The 20,354-nt window shown below is 40.5% G+C and overlaps 2 protein-coding genes across 3 annotated transcripts; both read right to left on the reverse strand.

The window, feature by feature from the left end:
* Positions 1-10,728: 10,728 nt before the first annotated feature.
* Positions 10,729-13,388, reverse strand: LOC105035533 (uncharacterized). Its single transcript, XM_010911116.4, has 2 exons — positions 12,900-13,388; positions 10,729-12,155 (listed from the first exon to the last, which is right to left on the reverse strand). The coding sequence occupies exons 1-2, from the start codon at positions 13,256-13,258 to the stop codon at positions 10,844-10,846; spliced, it is 1,671 nt and encodes a 556-aa protein (XP_010909418.1). The 5' UTR covers positions 13,259-13,388; the 3' UTR covers positions 10,729-10,843.
* Positions 13,389-13,926: 538 nt separating this feature from the next.
* On the reverse strand, positions 13,927-19,996 carry LOC105035532 (ruBisCO large subunit-binding protein subunit beta, chloroplastic). Of its 2 annotated transcripts, XM_029261978.2 has the most exons (16): positions 19,858-19,919; positions 19,039-19,106; positions 18,199-18,440; positions 17,970-18,095; positions 17,409-17,546; positions 17,227-17,322; positions 16,818-17,060; positions 16,475-16,709; positions 16,202-16,371; positions 16,038-16,115; positions 15,832-15,903; positions 15,641-15,745; positions 15,340-15,432; positions 15,127-15,219; positions 14,360-14,483; positions 13,927-14,197 (listed from the first exon to the last, which is right to left on the reverse strand). In XM_029261978.2, exons 3-16 carry the CDS (start codon positions 18,436-18,438, stop codon positions 14,184-14,186), a joined length of 1,827 nt encoding a protein of 608 aa, XP_029117811.1. In that variant the 5' UTR covers positions 18,439-18,440; positions 19,039-19,106; positions 19,858-19,919; the 3' UTR covers positions 13,927-14,183. The 2 variants fall into 2 exon arrangements, with proteins under 2 accessions (XP_029117811.1, XP_010909417.1); XM_010911115.4 differs by lacking the exon at positions 19,039-19,106 and having other exon boundaries at positions 19,858-19,996.
* Between the last annotated feature and the right edge of the window lie 358 nt (positions 19,997-20,354).

Below are 20,354 nucleotides of genomic sequence, written 5' to 3' on the forward strand. Positions count from 1 at the left end.
CCAGACAGGCTTTATAGGTTTCCACCTTTCCGTCTGCGCCCCTCTTCCTCTTGAAGACCCACTTACACCCTATGGGTTTTACTCCTTCAGGTGGGTCAACTAATGTCCACACATCGTTGACCTTCATGGACTCCATTTTGGATTTCATGGTCTCCAGCCATTTCTTAGAGTCGGGTCTCTGCATTGCATCCATGTAGGTGATCGGATCCTCATCATTTTCATCAAGTTCGATAGGATCGCCGTCCCGGACTAAAAAATCATAGTATCTGTCTGATTGATATGGTACTCTATCAGATCGCCTTAAGGGTGCTTGAACAATGGGCTCCGGATCTGATCTAACCAAATCCGGTTCAGGTTCAGCAACTTGTGTCGGTTTTTCCACCTGTCGAACTTCGTCAAGTTTGATCTTAGAGGCAACAGTCCCTTCACCAAGGAACTCCTTTTCCAAAAAGATTACCTTAAGGCTGACAAACACTTTTTGCTCATCAGCTAGGTAGAAGTAATACCCTTTGGTCTCTTTTGGGTACCCTATAAAATTACACTTGTCAGACCTTGGTCCAAGCTTGTCCGTAATTAAACATTTAACATAAGCCGGACACCCCCAAACCCTAAGGTGTGAGAGTACTGGCTTACGTCCTATCCATATCTCATATGGCATTTTGGTTACAGACTTACTCGGAACTCTATTTAGAAGGTAACAAGCCGATTCGAGCGTATATCTCCAGAGGGAGATCGGCAGACCAGCAAACTCCATCATGGATCGAACCATGTCCAACAAGGTCTGATTTCTCCTTTCAGATACACCATTATGTTGTGGTGTTCCAGGAGGAGTCCACTGAGAGAGAATCCCATTCTCCCCAAGATATGTCAAAAAATCATTGGAAAGGTATTCACCTCTTCGATCAGATCGAAGAGTTTTAATACACTTTCCAGTTTATTTTTCTACCTCATTTCGGAATAGTTTGAACATTTCAAATGACTTCGATTTATGCTTCATTAAATAGATATACCCATACCTCGATAGGTCATCTGTGAAGGTTATGAAGTAGAAATATCCACCTCTTGCATTTGAGCTCATGGGTCCACATACATCAGAATGTACCAAACCCAAGAGTTCACTGGCTCGCTCACCTTTTCCAGTAAAAGGTGATTTGGTCATTTTACCAAGAAGACAGGACTCACAGGTTGGAAGTGATTCACAATCACCTACTTCAAAAATTTCTTCTTGAGCCAACCTGTTTATCCTATTCTTATTGATATGACCTAGCCTACAGTGCCAAAGGTAGACTTCTGACACATTATCTATTCTAGGGTATTTACCGGAGGTTTGAACCACATTAACAGGTTGTGATAGAAAGTAAATTCTATTATTAAGTTGTCCAACAAACATTGTAACACCATTCAAAATGATATTGCAAACGTTTCCTTCTATTAAAAATTGATAACCATTCATGGCCAAAAGGCCTACAGAAATAATATTTAATAAAAAGCTTGGACAATAGTGACATTCACTCATAATTATATTTTGAGAATTGATTACAAGGTTCATGATTCCTAATGCTAGAACTGAAACTTTGCTTTTATCTCCAACGTTTAGGAATCTATCGCCTTCATCAAATCTCCTACTAACCTGCAGACCCTGCATCGAATTGTAAATATGACAAGGGCTTCCGGTATCCAATACCCAGGTAGTAGTATCACAAATGGAAAAGTTGCAAGGTGTTATCATATAAGTACCTTGCTTCTTCTTCGGCCAGTTCGGATCCAGGGAGGCAATGTATAGAGGATAGTTCCTCTTCCAGTGCCCCTGCTTCTTGCAAAAGAAGCACTCCGCCTGGCTCTGGTCGGGCTTGCGTTTCTTGGTCTGACCCTGTGCAGACGTCCCAGCATGCAGCTGCACCTTCTTATTCTTCTTCTTCTTTCCTTTCTTAAAGGATCGATGATGAGAAGAAGACCCTCCCACAACATTCACCGACTCCTTATGGAGCTGGTGATCCTTCTCAAAGTTCTGCAGCAACCCCAACAAGCCGTGGTAGTTCACTGTAGGCTTTGTCATCCGAAAATGAGTAAGGAAGGGGAGGAAGGACTTGGGCAATGAATTAAGGATCGCATCCTTACCGAGTTGCTCGTGCAGGGGAAAGCCCAGTTTACTTAGGTGCTCAATCATTTCGATCATGTACAGTACATGATCAGTAACTGAGGCTCCATCCCTCATCCAAGTATTGAAAATGACACAACTAGTTTTCTGCCTTTCAACATCGTCAGGCGTGCCAAAAGAGTCGTTCAATATTTGAAGCATCTCTTGTGGCTGGACATTCTCGAACCTACGGCTGAACTCATCATTCATTGCCGCTAGCATAATGCACCGAACGGTGGTGCGGTCGTTGAACCACTTCTGATAAGTGTCTCGGACCGTCCCTCTAACATTCGGGGCTGGCTCCTCAGGTGCCGGATCTGTTACTACATAAAGGATCCGCTCATGCTCAAGGATGATTTTTAATTTTTGATACCAGCTATCAAAATTAGGTCCCATGAGCTTGTCATTATCTAATAATGACTGGAGGGACAGGGTAGTGGCCATAGCTGCATAAAGAAAAATCAGACCTCTATTAGTACATAAATTATAAATACTAAAGACTTGGACTTTAGTCTAAAGTTTCTTCCAGTATTTTTACGAACTGGTAGCCTCAACCTCCAATTCGAGGAATTACTTTAATTCCTTAGTGGGTACTAGAATCCACACAGACTACATACGAGCCCAACTTTGGTTGGTCAACCCATGTGCATCTATGGGTAGGTTCATAACCAGTTGTTTCTCTAAACAACTTCTAGTAATTAATTTTATCCCAGAACCTAATCAGTAGGCTTTGGCCTCCACTGAAAAGATCTGGTTAGGTCCAACCATTAACATGATTTGATTTGGTGAATCGGACCAATAAATGATCAGGTCCGACTTTGGCCGGCCAACCTGATCACCATCAGAAAGACTCAAACCAAATTATCATATTATGAATGATAATTCCATTAGTCAATAAGCACCAGGCCTTTGGGCCTCTAATGATTATTAAACTAATGGACTCATTATCACTCACTTAATGGGAGGCTATGACTTAGTTATCAATATAACTTAATCATTTTTAGGGACCTAATAATTTTTTTGAGGATTTTATTAAAGAATAGATGAGAAGAAAATATCCAGCCAATTTCAATCCTCTCACTGACTTCACCAAGTCAGATTAAAAAAGATTTAATTAAAGCTGGCATTAGGAGCACCTAAATCAGTCAAACTGATTTACCTAATGACATGGGTGAGCCCTAATCACCAAGTGATCTAATCAAAACCTAATTCATCAGGTTGGCCAGGTAAGTGAGATCAGTGGTGGGGATAAGCCATTAACTCGTCAGAGATTGAATCACTGCGAGTAGCTCCCGCTTAAAAACCGCTGGTCAAACTGCCAAACTTACCTTAGACACCAACCGGTTCATTAGTTTTAATTTGATCAACTTAGTAAATAGGGTTCCACCGCGTAGCCATGAATTAAGTCCATCTTGGTCTAGTTAAAGACATGGACCCATTCAACTACAACTATTGGAGTTGAGTCTAGAGTATCCTTGACCTAATCTAATTCAACTTTTGATTAGATTTGATCAATTACTCTAATTTAGTCTATTTCTTTAACCTAACCTTAGGTCTAACCCAATTATGGACCTAATCCATCTAACCCATTGATCCACAAGTTTATGCCATTGTCTTAGGTCTTAATTCATAATTCTAGACCTACTAGACAACACTTAATTCTTTTAATTAAGTATTTGGGCTGATGGGTCAGGATTTAGCATTTCGAAAATAATTTTCAAATTTGAAAGGTTTTATTTTTTGTTCACCAAATATGTTGACTCATTTCACAAATAGATCAGCATATTTTATAAATAGCAATCCTATTGCTAATTACATAATAGAAAATAACTCAATCAAAATAAATCATGAATATTCTTTTAGATCTAATCTAACACATTCATGATAAATTTCACAATTGTACCTTTATAATTAATTTCTTTCGCTGCTTCATCTGCTTGGGATATAATTACAGCGGCATCCCTACCGCCATAGGAGACCCCATCGAATGGGAGAAGAGGGCCTTTAAACCCAATTTTTTTTCTATGATCGGACGGCTATGGCAACCAACCCAATTCGATTACTTGCTACTTGGATCAAGTATATCTAAATATACCAATTTCAAAATTTAAATTTCAAATTTTAAATTTTGAATTTTGAATTTCCAATTTCAAACAAATTTCAAATTTTAAATTTTTTAATTTCAAATTTTGAATTTTAAATTTTGAATTTCAAATTTGAAATTTCAACCAAATTTCAAATTTTAAATTTTAAATTTCAAATTTTTAATTTTTAAATTTTAAATTTTAAATTTCAAAATTCAAATTTTAAATTTTAAATTTTTGAATTTTGAATTTCGAACAACTTTCAAAATTTAATTTTTAAATTTTAAATTTTAAATTTTAAATTTAAACTTTTAGATTATAACTTAATCTACGCATGCAAATATATATATCATATCTAAGAACTCGCTCTGATACCATTTGTGATGAAATTTAATACAGGGGTAAAATGGTAATTTTAAAACTTTTTCAAAATCATGATTTTACAGCGAAAAAATATTAATTAATCTAATTAATTAACATAAATTTATCCTACACTAAGATCTAAATATGATATATAGCATGCATGCATTTAAATTTGAAATTCAAATTTGAACAATAAATACTTTATTATAATATGTTCAGAACACAATACCTTTGTGCGGATAGTAAATCACCGTAATCTGATCACCGTCGGGAGAATTTGATCATCGTGACGCAACCACACAGCGTATCTGACCTCTGCGGATCGTCCATACGAAGCTCCCGATCTGATCGACTCCTCATGAGTGCTAGCTCGTTGTAAAGTCCTTTTGACGACCGATGCTGATCGAACTCCTTCGATCGATGTCTGTCGATTTTTTGGATACTCCGGATCATCAACAGATGTACTTGAGAGGATGTTGAAGATCTTTCTAAGATTTTGTGGGCTCACGATACTTGTAGCTCACTTTCTCACTTTTTGAACCCCAGGCTAAAACTCTAAGGAACTCACCGGAAACCTTGCACCCACTTTTCTTTCTTTCCTTTCTTTTTCTCTTGGAAGGATATGAACTTCCTTCTCACGCACAAGACTTCTCACACCCCAGAATTTTTCTCCAAAAATCTTCTTATGCCATGCCCCACTCTTCTCCTTCTTTTATAACAACGTCAAACGTCTTATCCAAAAGAAAGGATAAGATGAGTAATTGCACATTTGAATTCAAATCAAATTTTGAATTCAAATGGACACCAACTCATCCCTTATCCACTAAAGGCGTAAGGCGTGGCTTAAATTGTGCATGGAGTATCTTCATGAGAAACTTTTTCTCATATAATAAATGGGGCATAAAAAAAGGGATAAGGTGCAAAGATTGATTGCCCATTCAAATTCAAACTTTATTTTGAATTTGAATGGCCAACCAATCATCATTATCCATTCATTTGGCACATTAAAGTGGGACGTGGAGAGGGCTTGGCGTGAGAAAAAAATTTATGAGAAGTTCCTTCTCATGAATTTAAATGGGTGCAATGGAAGTGAGGTGGCGCATGAAGATTGGGTCAAGGTGGTTTAACTATTTAAACCAACCTAATTGAACCAAATAAGTTAGGTCCAATTAGACTAATTTAAATCCAACTTAATTAGGCTTAATTAGGCTCAATAAAATCTTAATCAAATCAGGAATTGACTAAGTCCAATCCCTGATCAAATCAGGGATCAAACCATCTCGATGATTAGGTCAACTCTTAACCTAATCGGGTCAAACCCAACTGAATCCAATTCAATTGGACTTGATCCAAAAAATAATTACTCAATCAAATTGAGTTAATTAGTGATCAAATCACTAATTAAATCTCTCATAAATACTGAGTCCAAATTCGATGGGCAATCGGACATCAAAATTTATCGATATGTAATCCTGATCGAAAAGTCCCAACCAGTGGGACTCTTGACCCCGGTACCCATAATGTGTGAAATTTGTGATCAGAGAATCCTGATTCTCGATCACTGAGTCTCAAACATATAGGATTCTACACCAGCCATCAGATCAGATAGGAACCTCTAATGTGTGTGACCCCACAGGTTCAAACCTAAGCCGGTAGCACAGGAACCAATTTCTGTACTAATCGAAGTGACCATCTAGCAATGGTACCCGATGTCTGGATAGGTCGAAGAGTCACAATCACAACACTCAGAACCTACATGAATATGGTTACTGTATAATTCATCCTTTTGACCCCTGTGTTTAGGACGACTCAGGGTTAAACTGTCAATCCTGATCAGATCATCCGAATCGTGCTCAACTCAAACAGTCCTGTGACTCCTCACAAGGACTACCCTGGTCAAGATTTTGCTAAATTGAAACATGACTGTACACAGCTCCTAAACTGGAGTGGTCAATCCCATCTTGACACACGCACCGACAAGTCAAGTACTTGACTACACCCAGCAGCCTTCCATCACTGAATTAAAAATTCAGGTAGTCCAGTGCCTAAGTGCAGTGAGTTGCTTGCAAGTCACTGTGGCGGTCTCAGGTCGGAGGGATATTTATACCCATATTTCATCGGAGCAAATCTTGACAGCAGAAATAGCTCCAGAGTCGGTCACGTTCAGTGCAGATATACCCTTACATCTCACCTGTATGCCATACCAGTGTCTCCACACTCATTGGTTAAGAGGACAACCAACCTATATGGCACACAATGACCTATGCTTGATAAACGTTGTCATCCTTTGTAACAACGTATCATTTGATTGCGAACAGATTTAAGGACTAAACGACAAATCCTCTTTTGTCGAGTCTAAATAGTCCTAAGGACTTCACCACAATATAGGAGTTCATTAGAAGATGAAACATTTTATGATGAAAAATATCAAAATAATTTTTATTAATTCATAATTCATGTACAAATATAAAAATGAGCACAACCGTCAACAGGCTGACGATTGGCTTTGGGACACTATTCTCAATACTAACTCTTTCAATTTTGATACCTCGACACCAAGTAGACTTTGATCATCTTTCCTGTCCTCGAGAAAAATAGACTTGTCTTTGTTAGGAGATAGCTGAGGATCACCCTAGATCAGGCTGAATCCTTAAGGCCAATCCAAGGACACAAAAAAGAAATGATTTTTTCAGCTATGGACCAAAGAGGGCAGTCCAATAATGAACTTGCACCTTATTTTAAGGGAGAAGTACCACCATTTTTTCTCATGGGGGTGTTTCTTCAAAGTGAATGGTACTCTGAAAAGAGAGCACCTCAGGGCAATACGAAGTCAGTTACAAAGATAATAAAAATGATGACCACCTGAGTTGAGTTCACAATGATCAGGGTCGGAAGGATTTTGTAGAAGTCGAGGATGTTGCTTATGAAAGGATGGAGAGGCAAATCGAGACCAGCCTGGAGGGACTCCTCATACAAGGCAACTTGACCCTTAGGGGCATCGATTACACAATTGTCTTGACCAAGAACTTCTAGTTGAAAGGCTGAAGAGATGAAAAACTGAGAACGAAACCTTCCAAGGTCATCCTCAATAATATTCGTCTCTTTGTTACTTGGACCCCAGAAATCTTCGAACCCATGCATAGGGTTGCTTGTGTTGTAGGGTTTAGAAGTCTAATGCCCAGCTGAAGAGCCGACCTCAATGACAGTCGGAGAGATGCCCTCGAATCGAATCCAAGAAGGGGTAATCGAGAATCTCGGCCACCATAGGAGTTTTTATCCCCGACCTCACCACCATTAGAAGACATGAGAGAGAGGAGAAAGCTATTGGTAAAACTAGAGAAATGAAGAGAAGGAAGAAAGGACCAAACCAAGAAAAATCTAGCTAAGAACAAATAAAAAAGCAAGGAAGGTGAAATGGGAAGGAAGGAACAACTAAAAATGGAACTCGAGAGTCACTAGTGCCGAAGAAGATGATAGTGACTCAAAACTCTCTCTGTGGTGACTGCAAATGTAGGAGAACAATTGGCAAGAGAAGCAAAAGCTCATCAAAAGCAAAATGGAAGGAAAATGATAGATGAAATGCCTATTTATACTACTCACCAATGGCCAAGATTCAACCACCATACTATCAAATTTTGATATGTGGTATATATTAGGGCCACCAAATCACATGACTCTTCATCACACCACCTCCATGAGATACAGTGCAGGGCCTACCAATATCTGACATATGATAGATTTCGATGGACCTAGAGATGATTCTTGGATCTCCTTTTTTAGATCATTATGGCATAACGCCTCGAGCTGCCCATCCCTCATAAGTATAGTGAGATTTGCAAAGTGTTACATTAATGGTATTCTGAGATTTTCTCTACTAAATGCTGTCAATTAAATGCTTAGAAGAGAAGATCGGATCAACAATTAAAGACCAGCTTCATGATCAGCTACTCCCTTCGCCCGAAATAGCGAAACAACTTCAAACTTAAAAGTGGAAGGCAAGTGTTATAGAGTTTATCTGCCATCCGACCTAACCTTCCTTTCTCATATTGCAATCGAGTGCTTACCAACAACCCGACGAGACTAGCTCGAACATCAAGGAAAGATCCAAGAGATTGAGGTGAAGCAATGTTATGTCATCGACTTTTGGCCAACCTCCAGATCGGATACTTACTAACTCCAAGGTCGGGATCCAGTCGATGATAAGAAATGAAGCCCAATGACCTGCACAGGCACCAATACACCCAAGACAGAGCCTCAGCTCCATCTCGATCTCAAGTCTCCAACATGTTCAGCCATGTGGGTGATCCTAGAATCTTCCAACAACTTTCAACATGTGAGTATGATCCACAACTGATACCCACGACTAACAATCTTGATTCATAAGTTTGTAGGTGGATTCTCTATCCCAACGGTCTATCAGCTTGAGGCCTAGCAATCTAGAAAATTATGGCCTATAGCCTACCGGATTCTGGCATAATAACCTATAACTTCACCTCTATATAAAGAGATAACGAGAGGATCCTCAGATAAGCTCTACTCTAAAGAATAGATCATGCTCTTGTTCTTCCTCTTTCTTTTTCTTTTACTATTCTCAAGGCTGACTTAAGTATCTGAGAGTCTCCCATTAGAGAACCCCAGCTAGAGCAAATTTTTCTTGCAGGTTTCTCTTGATGTCCAAGTCCTCGAATTAGCACGGAGCATCCAGATCGGAAGGAGACCGACCTCAGCCATATCCATCTCGAATCAGAGTCTTGCAGCAATAAGATAAATGGTACCTCCATATAATTATAATTTTTTTGCCAATGGTTCTTAGCTCAGCTGGTCAGCATAAATACTTCAAATTCAAACTTGAGTGTAATGAACTATTAAAATTTGATGCTTCAAGATTCGATCTATATTGAGCCCATAATGAGATCCGCGATGACAAACAGAGTCCAACGAGTCTAAGATCATCTCAAACGGAGTTCGGATAAACGAGATACGCTCGATTGAAGATAGTATGAAATTCGAAGCGACGAAGGCACGGTGGCGCGGCCGTGCGCGGCCCAGGCCCGGGTATGCGCACGCAGGCGCGGCCTAGGCCCAGGCACGCATGCGTGGGCATGGCCCAGGCACGCATGTGCGGGGGAGTAGGCTCGCAGGTATCCCAGTCCACAGTGGATCGAACGGTGCATGGGCACGCGCATGGACCGGGCACCTATTTTCCATCGATTTTTTGCGGTCCACCATGGACCGGATGGTGTTTTCTATAGATTTCTCGTGGTCTACGCCTCTTTTCGTGGACCAGTGCGCGATCGGGTGGCTTAGGGAGTTAGCGATCGCAATCGAACGGCTGTGAGCCATCCTTGAGAGATCAGAATCTTGATCTGGCATGATGGAACACAATCCAACAGCCAATTTTCGATCTGAGGCAGGATCGGATGGCCGAAAAGCTACAGAGGTCCCATCAGGAGTTGGATTCCGATATAACCTAGGTTTTAAGGCTTTAAAAGCCCTATTCATGGAACAAAGTGTGTGCTTGCAGTTTTGCTCGGCAGAGAACCCAGAGAGCAGAGGCGAGACGCCGACAGGAGTAGGAGCAGGGGGCTTCAGGCAAACTGTTGGACAGCAGACAGCAGTCGCTTCAGGAGTTCAGGGAGGTCTTTCTAGAGAGAGCTTTTGTGAAAGAGGTTCTTGTGAGGGAGAGATTGGGTGTACGAGGTTGAGGATGTGATCTCCTTTTATAATTTTTTTCTTTTCTTATAGTAAAACTTGCATGTCCCGTAGAGGCGAGTCATTTTTTGACTGATCCACGTATTTGATTGTTTTCTGTTTTATTTCTTCTCTCTTCCTGCTGTGACGCGTGATATCAAAAAAATCCTGAAAGATGGTGTCCTGATCAGATATCTCCAACAATAAACAACTACTAGATCCTCAGGAAATAAAAATAATTTATCAAATGGTAAACAAAAACTAACGAGAAAATGATATTAAGTGTTTTTAGCATGCGGTCAAATAAAACTAGAGGTTAGGATTTCTTTTCCCTTCTAGTCTAAAGATATAATTAATATTTTGCAGTTGGTGATTCATCTTCACTGCACATTAATCATTGATCTTAATCAAAAGAGTGAAACATTTTTTTAAGAACAAAGAGAGCCGGGGGGATGAAGAAAGTATTTTTATTACTTAACCGAACTCAATAACTATGAGGTACTTGAAAAGAACCGCCGGAAACAATTTGTAGCAAGCAGCACATAGCATTCACAAGAAAGCATACAACTCAAACTCCTACTTCATGTCCCTTGCTCCTCTCACCCGAATTTGACGTCGCCTTAACCCTATTTTCCGCTTGTCCTACGCTTTCTAACCCATAAACAAGAGGACCCTCCTCTCTCTCGTCCTCTCTCACATGCCCTGCAGCCACAACGCCTCCCAAATTACTAACATTCCCAAAGATCAGCACCACCACTCCCACAAAGTTCGCCACAAATGCAACACCAAATTTCCTCCCAACGTTACCGGGCGCCGCCGTCGCAACTGCGAACCCGGCGCACGCCCCGGCCGCCCTAACCCATGCAAGCCATACTGAGAATGCCCCTTCCTTGCCCGCCGGCGAGCAATCCAGCAGTAACACCCTCCCAAAGGCATGCAACACCCCTACTGCCGTGCTCTGGAGAAGCACCACAAGAATCATATGGACTCGCTTCCACTTCTCATCCTTGCAGTAGAAACCGAGCCCGGACGTGAATGCAGACATAAAGAATGCAAGCAGTTGCATGCTTACCGCATCAGCCCGAATGATGAGCTGAACTGGATGCAGTATAGGAAGTGAAAACATAGGAAATATGAAGTAAATCATCCACAAAGCTAGCAAAATAACCGGTTTGATGCAAAGATCGCCGATAATATATAAAGTGCCGCTGGTGAAGATGCACATCGACGAGAACGACGACAATAGCACGGCGATGAGGCTACCGATGGCATGCGGATACTTAGCAATTGCAAGGATATGAGCATATTTTGCTGAGGAAATTGCTGAGGATGGAGCTGGCAGATTTGAGAAGGCATGGCAAATGCCGGTGCATAACATGAGGCCACTGAAGATGGAGACCACCCATAAGCTAGTGAGCTTGTCGGAGCGGCGGAGCATGTGGTAGGTGAAGACGGCAATGATGGCAGCCCCGATAGAGCCGGCGGCGGTGCAAAATAAGGATAACCAGCTCGCAGCAGCCCGACGGCGTAGGAAGCGGCGTTTAGCTGTGACATGCGCCGTGAGGCCACGGATCATGAGGCCCAGGTTGCAGCTATGGGCGGCGGCGCCGATAATGCTCGCACTGGCGATGATGGCGATGTGGAAAGGGAAGTGCCATGTTGTTTTGAAGAATCCGGTGAGAAGACATGAGAAGGCAGCAATTGCAGGAGCGCCACCGAGAATTATAGGTTGGTATTGGCCTTGGTCCAAGTAGTATGCTACATGGGGGAGGATGGGGCCGGTGAGGAGGATTCCTGCAGCCCATGAGATTGCTGTCCAATGTAAAGGGGAGAACTTGGCACCATCGACCTTAATTGAATGGTTGATTAGCCTTTGGTATCTGCAAAATTTACACAAGAGTCATCTTATTTATTCTCATATATGCATTTATGACAGTACCAAACTACCTTGTTTCCATAGTTTTTATCAAGAGTTCAGATTCTGTACAATTTAGAACTGAACTCCAGAGTACTCCACATATAGTGCAATAATATACTGTGATTAAGCGGGGCCAAGAACATAGATGCCTTTTGAATCACGATTGTCACATGATACGAGGAAGGTCTGCGATTGAGAAGCACACTCTCTCTCTCTGGTTCGGGGTGTTTACTGTGTTTTGCGCGTAGTTGAATCTGTTTCTATGTCCATGTTTTCCATTATGAACAAGGTGCATAAATAATTACCTATTTTCTGGACTACTTCTCAGGTCGCTCCTCATCTATTGCATCATAAATAATTTTATAATTTCGTTTTCCAACCCGATTTGTTTATGCTACAACACCTCATAATATGACTGCTTACTAGCCAACAGTAACAGGATGCATGCATTATATATATATATATATATATATATTTCGCTCGAAAGATGAACTATATGTATTTTCATTCAATGAACTATTCTATACAAGGATGATTATTTTTTTGATATTAAAATTTTGGTGTTAGAAGAATGAGATCTTCGTATATATATGTAATGCCCATGGGCAAACATATGGTGCAATTTGGTTCCCTACTTATTCTTTCTCAAAATTTCCTCACAACATTTCCTTTCCTCCAAAGACACAGAACAAAGAGGTACACTCACAAGGTCATTTCTTGTGGAGAGCACGCCACTCCTCTGGAGGTGTAGGCCGGCAGCGGCGGCAGGTCGGAGGTAGAAGCCGCTCTTTGAATTACGAGGAGAGGAAAAAGTATTGGAATGAGGACTGTGTGAACAAAGTATGAGCTCAGGCCATAAACAAACCATCCGACGAGCCCCGGCTCCCTCGGTGGATCCTGGGGCTTCGCGTGCATGTTATTTTCCGGAGTCTCCGACCCCATGCTAGCATCCTCCTCCCGCCGGTCGGGCTTCTCCTGTACCTCTCGGATGTTCGGGGTCGGAGCATCCTCCTCCAGCCGGTCAGGCTTGTCCGGTACCTCTCGTATGTCCGGGGTCTCCGACATGGCTGTGCGCGATCACCGGCGAGCTTGAAGTGATGTGGGAAGTGGTAATGGCAGGTGCGGTAGATGGAGGGATGGGAAGAGCTTTGTAGGTGGGGTATACAAGAGGGGAGGAGGATGGTGTGGTGCGGAGCTCTCGAGGGCGAGAGGAGCCTAGTTTTGGTCGAGAAAAAGCATCTGGAGAAGAATATTTTGGCATCATGGAGAAGTGCTCCGTCGGCCATGCGAAGCGGACAACGAGGAAGATTTGATTGTCTATCCTCGTTCAGTCCCATGCACAAAAGGGCGGCTCAGAGGCTTTGGCCGTCCCTGACTAAAATTTCAATTACCAACTTTTCGTCCGCCAACATCAATTTCTCATTTTGGTATTAAGAGAAAAAATTCTCATATTGTGGCCAGGCTAACGCAGAGCTAGACCACAAGATCATGACGGTGCTTTAGACCCACCTCACTCGAGGGGCTACTTATCTAGCCAGTCCACATTTAGGACTCCGGCAAAAATCTAGTTTTAAGCCTGAGTTTTATAACTCTGCATCATATACACATCATATTTCAACATTCATCTGACATCGCACCAACGTCAAGATTGGCACAAGCTTTATTCCGATTCACCAGACTAAAGAAAAAAAAAAAAGCCTTCCACATCACTAGCCATCCACAATTGAGTGCGCGCTACAAGTTAATTGTTAATATTAAGAGAAGTTCTTTTAACCGACAGCACGTAAATCATTCTAAGCTAGCGTTGGTTTCTCAAAAATACAATGACATTGTTGCACCAACAAGCTGATATCACATGCCGCAAATCCATAACCATATCACTAACCTTGCATCTCAGATCCATAATCGCAATCAAATTTACAAAAAGAAAGACCTCTAATTGCTAACTCCAGCCTGGACGATCCTATGCTTCTTATCATCCCAAGCTTCATTAGTACCCATACCCTGAAAAAATATATATCCAATCAGTGTTTCAGCTGGCACCAAACATGGTAGAAAGGAAGACAAACTCAGGTGTGGGCGAGACAGCAAAAAAGCAAGACAAACAGAGAGAGAGAGAGAGAGAGAGAGAGATCTTCAAGTTCAACTTGAATTAAGTAATAATACCTGAATTGTCCATTGGGTTTCCTGCAGGAACAGGCTCAGGCTCCTTGATGTCAACAACCACAACATCCGAGGTTAGGAAGGTCTTGGCGACTGAAGCTGCATGCTCCAAACAGCACCTCACCACCTGTTGTTCCACACAAAGGGAGGTTCGATATCTTAAGCAGAGCAGTCGCCGTTTGTTAAGAGTCAAACAAATAAAGCAGCCATAGGTGTGACTTAAATATAAAAAATTATAATAGCTAAGCCTTTTTTCATCACTGATATTTCCTGATATTTCCATCCCTTGCTTTTTAACTGAATCACATGATTGCCAACTTGCCATCCAACACAGATCGTATAACTTATGAAGCATAACCTGAGAAAAAGGAAAACCTTTTTCTCAGGTTTTCTTTATATACAGATCGTATAACATGATTGCCAACTAAAATAAAAACATTCATTTAAAAGCTGGACAGGTTTTCTTTACACACACACACACAAAAAAGGGTGTCTCCCACCACCATGGGGTAGGAGGGGCCAGATGTAAGTTGGCTTAACTCCATTTTTGGAGAGATTATTTTCATATTTTGAACCCATGACATCCAGGTCACAGTGGATCAATTTACCATTGTGCCAGGACCCTCTTTCTTATATATTGAAAAGACAATGGATTAATTTGTTTCACCCAAGTTGGCACCAAACTGAAGTACAGAAAACCACTTGCACCTGAGTTGCAATAACTACTTGAAAAGGCTACGAAAGCAAGGAGTTCAATAGGGATGACAAACCTTAGTTGGGTCAATAATACCCACAGCCATCAAATCCTCGTATTTTCCAGTTGCAGCATTATAACCATATTTAAGGTTGTCACTAGCAAGCACCTGACACACACACACACAAAAAAAAAAAAAGAAGAAGAAGAAGAAGAAAGGAAGACATTCTAAATGATCTGCACATGAAGCAAATTAATTGATTTCACGAACAAATTCAAAAACCTGCACCTTCTCAGTGACCACACTTCCATTGACACCAGCATTTTTAGCAATCAATTTCAGTGGGTAGCTCAAAGCCCTCCTCACTATCTCTGCCCCAACCTGCAATGACATCAAGATAAACAGGTCACACTATCAATCTGAACATGTATTCAGCATTTCAATTTTATTCCCTTGTTTTGAAGGGACAAATGGTTGCCCATCGACCATAAATGTCTGATCGAGCAGAGAGGCAAATATCACAACCATCTAGCCTTTTCCCAACTATTTGGGACCAGTTTACAGATCCTAAATCATTCGCATTATTAACCTTTTGCTCATCATCCTCAAGAGTCTCCTTGATAGCATCAACCTTTGATGCAAGCCTCAAAAGAGTACAGCCACCACCAACAACAATACCTTCCTCAACAGCCGCCTGAACACAAATGCACATATCAATAAGTAAGAGTACTCCACATTTAGACTAACGTGAAACCCGGTCATGCTATGAACAAAATATACCTTGGTAGCATTGAGAGCATCTTCAACTCTCAATTTTTTCTCTTTCAGTTCTGTTTCTGTTTGCGCTCCAACCTGTACAAGTTGGAGAACAATGTTTCCCACACATAAATCATAGCACATACAAATATACTGTACATAAAGAATGAGAAAAAAGGGGAAAAAAGAGATTAGACATTGCGATTCCTGACATTAACCCTTCAATGTACCTGAATGACAGCAACACCACCAGAGAGTTTTGCTATCCTCTCATTAAGCTTTTCCCTTTCATATTCTTGTTCAGCAGCCTGAAAAACGAGACAAACAGCAATGATATTGGCTCCCAAATCATAGCCAATGTTAGCCAGAAAGTAATTTACACAAAAATTAAAACCTCCATCAGATTCCGGATCTGTGCAACTCTTTTATTTACTGCCTCCTGTGTGCTCCCATCACCAACTATGGTGGTTGAGTCTTTGGTTAGTACAACCTTCGCAGCAGTACCCAAGACCTCTTTGTCAGCTTTATCCAAGGTAAGCCCAACTTCATCTCTTATTACAGTAGCTGCATGCAACAACATCCTGTCAGAATATCAAGATAAAATGGATAGAGATAATGATATCAGGACACAGCATGAGAACATCTTAAGAATAAACTCCAGATTAACCTCCAGTCAGTATCGCAATGTCATCTAGGTATTGGCTTTTGCGCTCTCCAAATCCAGGGGCTTTAATTGCAGCAATTTTCAATGCCCCTCTAAGCTTGTTCACGACAAGAGTTGCAAGGGCTTCCTGTTCAATGTCTTCTGCAATTACCAATATTGGATAACCCCCTTTTATGGAATCCTCCAAAACATTGATCAGATCTCTTGCATTTGTGATTTTCTTGTCCACAAGAAGCAACTGAAAATACAAGAGTACATAACAACACTTGGATACATGTGAACCACAGATCAAACACCAAAGACAACAATATCAAAATGCAAAAATAATCTGCAGTCAAGTTCAAACCTTGCAATTCTCATATTCAGCTGACATTTTTTCACTGTCTGTTACAAAGTAGGGGGAAATATAACCACGATCAAATTGCATTCCCTCCACCACATAAAGGCTGTTTTCTGCACTTTTGCCTTCTTCAAGTGTAACCACCCCCTTCCTACCCACCTTGCTCATGGCATCAGCTACCATGTTTCCTATTTCATAGTTGTTTCCAGCACTAACTGTAGCTACATCTGCAAGTTCACTGTCTTCAACCTGCAACATATGATGATATCCATCAAATGCAAGAGCATTTTAAGCCACAAAGAATGATAAAATTAACTAACCTGAAGCTAAATTAAAACATGATGCTATTTGATTTTAGAAACATTGCTGGTATTAGCATCTATAATGGAAGAATCTAACAAAATTCTCAACTTACCTCCTTAGACATTTTCTTGAGTTCAGAAACTAGTGCTTTAGCAGTTTTCTCAATGCCACGAGTAATCTGAACTGGGTTGGCTCCTGCTGCAACCACCTAGACAAATTACAGAGTTGGTTTATCAGAACAAAAAAATACACCTATGATCAAGTTATCAGGAATTTGGATTTGGAATGGTGTACCTTAACACCTTCAGCAATCAAACCTTGAGCAAGAACAACAGAAGTAGTTGTTCCATCCCCAGCCAAGTCATTGGTCTTTGCAGCAGCTTGTCTTACCAGCTTTGCACCAATATTCTCAACAGGATCCTCCAGCTCAACCTATAAAACAGCCAACATAGACTTGTTTATGGTCAAATGCACAATTAAGAACTGGACACTTTATTTCTGCAAGAGTCAAAGATTTGAAACACATGACAAAATGAGAAACAGAAAACACAATGTCAGCTACGAAGCAGAAAGAAAGATAAACTTGATTATTATAAACGTCCGATGGCAAAAACCTTTTAGATGCTCCAATTCTGTGTAAAACTCCAGAATTCACCAAAGATTAACTAAAAAATCAAACACCTATTCATGGTTCCTTGGATAAAGGAATGCAACCTTAGATCAGTTGAAAGTTGAAACAACTAAGAAGGAATTATATCGGCAAACCAAAAATAATGAGAAATGGCTTGTTTTTAAGTTTGTGCACTTAAATCCAGAGTAATTCTTGACAAAGCCAGCTTAACATGATAATTTTACCTCTTTGGCCACTGTAACCCCATCATTAACGATTCTAGGAGATCCATATTTGCTCTCTAAAACAACATTTCTGCCTTTCGGACCAAGAGTAACACCAACAAGGTCTGCAAGCTTGTTAACACCAGTCTGAAATGACAGGGGAGAAAAAGGTGACTCAGGAAAAACCAATTATCATAAAACAGTACCAGGCAGACCAAGCTTGAAAACAAATATGCTTCATGAAACTCACTTGCAGCTTTTTAATAGCTGATCCATCCTTGTTGAAGTACAGCTCCTTGGCCATTGCATTAATCTTTAAGTTACATCTTTTCCTTAGAGACACATTCTGTCTCCTGCCACTGATGGAACTAGATGATATAAAGGAAAGTGAAGAAAATTGGGAAAACCTTTTAGCAGAAGCTGAAAGCTTGCTGTCTGTTGCAAGGCCAGTTGGAGCAGCAAATGACATAGTGCTGAAAGCTGAAGCCATTCCTGAGAAATTTATAAAAGAATCAAATAAGCATGGCAGGCTACTTCCAGAAAACAGTCATTTCTGCATGTCATAAAGCATGAATCATCATGTCAAACAGAAAAATATAACCATGTGCCACAGCAGGGGAAGAGATGAAGTGGAATGGTTCAAAAACCATACAGCAGTTCATGCTCTTAGAACAGCACTGCTAGAGGAACATAAAATCCCAAACACACTTAACAGAACTTAAAACAAGATGACAAACATATCCAAAAAGAAAATTTAGAAAAGGCCACGAATTTACATATGCACCAGACCACAGGTATTTGGATATAGCTGAAAATGAATAATTAAATTACGATGGAAACATTCAGAGCATTCACTAAAACAATAAAAATTCGATGTGTCCATTTTTTTTGCTCTTACATGTTTTGGCTACAAAACAATATGCATGGAAAAATGAGAAAGTATCCGAGAATACCACAAAAATCATTTTGAAAAGAAAATATTATGCACCTTTCTTGCATTAACCCATGGGAAAGAATCTAAAATCTTGCAAGAACGTTACACCAAGTGATCAGCCAAATTATTATTCCATATTCTCAAGAGATATTTTACCTAATTTGGACAATGAGCTTCCCAGCACTCACCCACATAGATGAGTATTTCCTTAACACTTAAAAGTCCTGACAAGCAAATAATAAAAATAAAAATTCCGAATTCTCCAGCCAACAAGTTATTTTACTGCCAAATGGTATAAGTGTGAAAAATAGTGTACATGGGATTTACCGGCTAAACAGCAAAAATAAAGGATACGGCATATTGAAACATTCTCAAATGCATTTGGCAACATTTTACAACTGCAGGAGGCCGTGTACCTTATGCTGTATCCATCACCAGAACAACATGGTATTGAGGGAGTCTCGTTCTCCATTTAATCAGATGCATTTTAATAAGTGTTAAAGTTATCATAACAATATTATGACTCTGTTTATGAATTAAACCAATGAAATCATCAAGCAGGAAAACCGTTTATGAACAGGGGACAAAAATAAAATAGCCACATGCCACCCTTTTTATCCCCTAGTTCCCTCCTAAATCTAAAAGATTTACTTCCACACAGAACCGCATCTTTTCTAACTCTATTTGCCAGAAATCCAGTCCAGCGCCTGATTCAATCTTTTAAACAATTAAAATGGACATGCCATCACACCAAAATCCATCCGTTCGACATCTAAGCGGCAGATATCCAATCTAAAACATCAAAGATTCAAACTTTTAAGCGATTAAACAAGAACCAACCAATAAACCTTGAACTCTGACCCTAATTCTGATTCCGAACACTCAACCCCTAAAAATCTAAGCATTTCCCACGGAAAACAAGGCCATAGGAGGCGAAATCGAAGACGGGGCACACGAAAAAGAGAAAACGAATACCTGAAGGCGGATTGGAACGCTAAGTTTCGTGGGTTTGGGTGGATGATGCTCGCTGCGAGGCTCCCCCACTTCTCCAAGCGTGCGTGTGGGCAGAGACGGATGAGGTTTTATAAAAGAAGGGTTTTGGATTTCCCCTGTACCGCTCCTGAAGCTTCGGCAGGATCTGAGCCGTTGGATCTGGAAACGTCCGTCGCAGGGATTTTGCGGAACCATCTAGAAAGGTGGAGGGGTGGTTGTGACATTTTAATTCCGTGGGTCGGCTTGAACCGAGTTTAGACCGGACGCGGCCATGGATAGAAAATGGGGCTTCAAAAGAGCTGGGAAGAATTTTCATTTTGGAAACTTATTTTTTAAGAAATTAATTCCTACGCATATGCCCAGAAATATAATTTTAATATATTTAATTAATTATAAAAAATAATTTATTTTAAAATAATTTATATTTAATTGAATATCTATTTTTTTGAAAAAATTATGTAAAATATTTATTATCTCTT

The sequence above is a fragment of the Elaeis guineensis genome, chromosome 12 (assembly GCF_000442705.2).
Source record: "Elaeis guineensis isolate ETL-2024a chromosome 12, EG11, whole genome shotgun sequence".
In the NCBI taxonomy this organism is placed as follows: Eukaryota; Viridiplantae; Streptophyta; class Magnoliopsida; order Arecales; family Arecaceae; genus Elaeis; species Elaeis guineensis.

What these genes read in the sequence shown, in the direction of transcription:
- LOC105035533 (XM_010911116.4), bottom strand. Translation starts at nt 13,258, where the DNA reads ATGTCGGAGACCCCGGACATACGAGAGGTACCGGACAAGCCTGACCGG. An exon ending in TCTCCACAAGAAATGACCTT is followed by an intron (nt 12,156 to 12,899) that starts GTGAGTGTACCT and finishes TAAATTTTGCAG; the next exon opens with ATACCAAAGGCTAATCAACC.
- LOC105035532 (XM_010911115.4), bottom strand. Translation starts at nt 18,438, where the DNA reads ATGGCTTCAGCTTTCAGCACTATGTCATTTGCTGCTCCAACTGGCCTT. An exon ending in CTGAATATGAGAATTGCAAG is followed by an intron (nt 16,710 to 16,817) that starts GTTTGAACTTGA and finishes TTGTATTTTCAG; the next exon opens with TTGCTTCTTGTGGACAAGAA. An exon ending in GAAGTGTGGTCACTGAGAAG is followed by an intron (nt 15,220 to 15,339) that starts GTGCAGGTTTTT and finishes TGTGTGTGTCAG; the next exon opens with GTGCTTGCTAGTGACAACCT.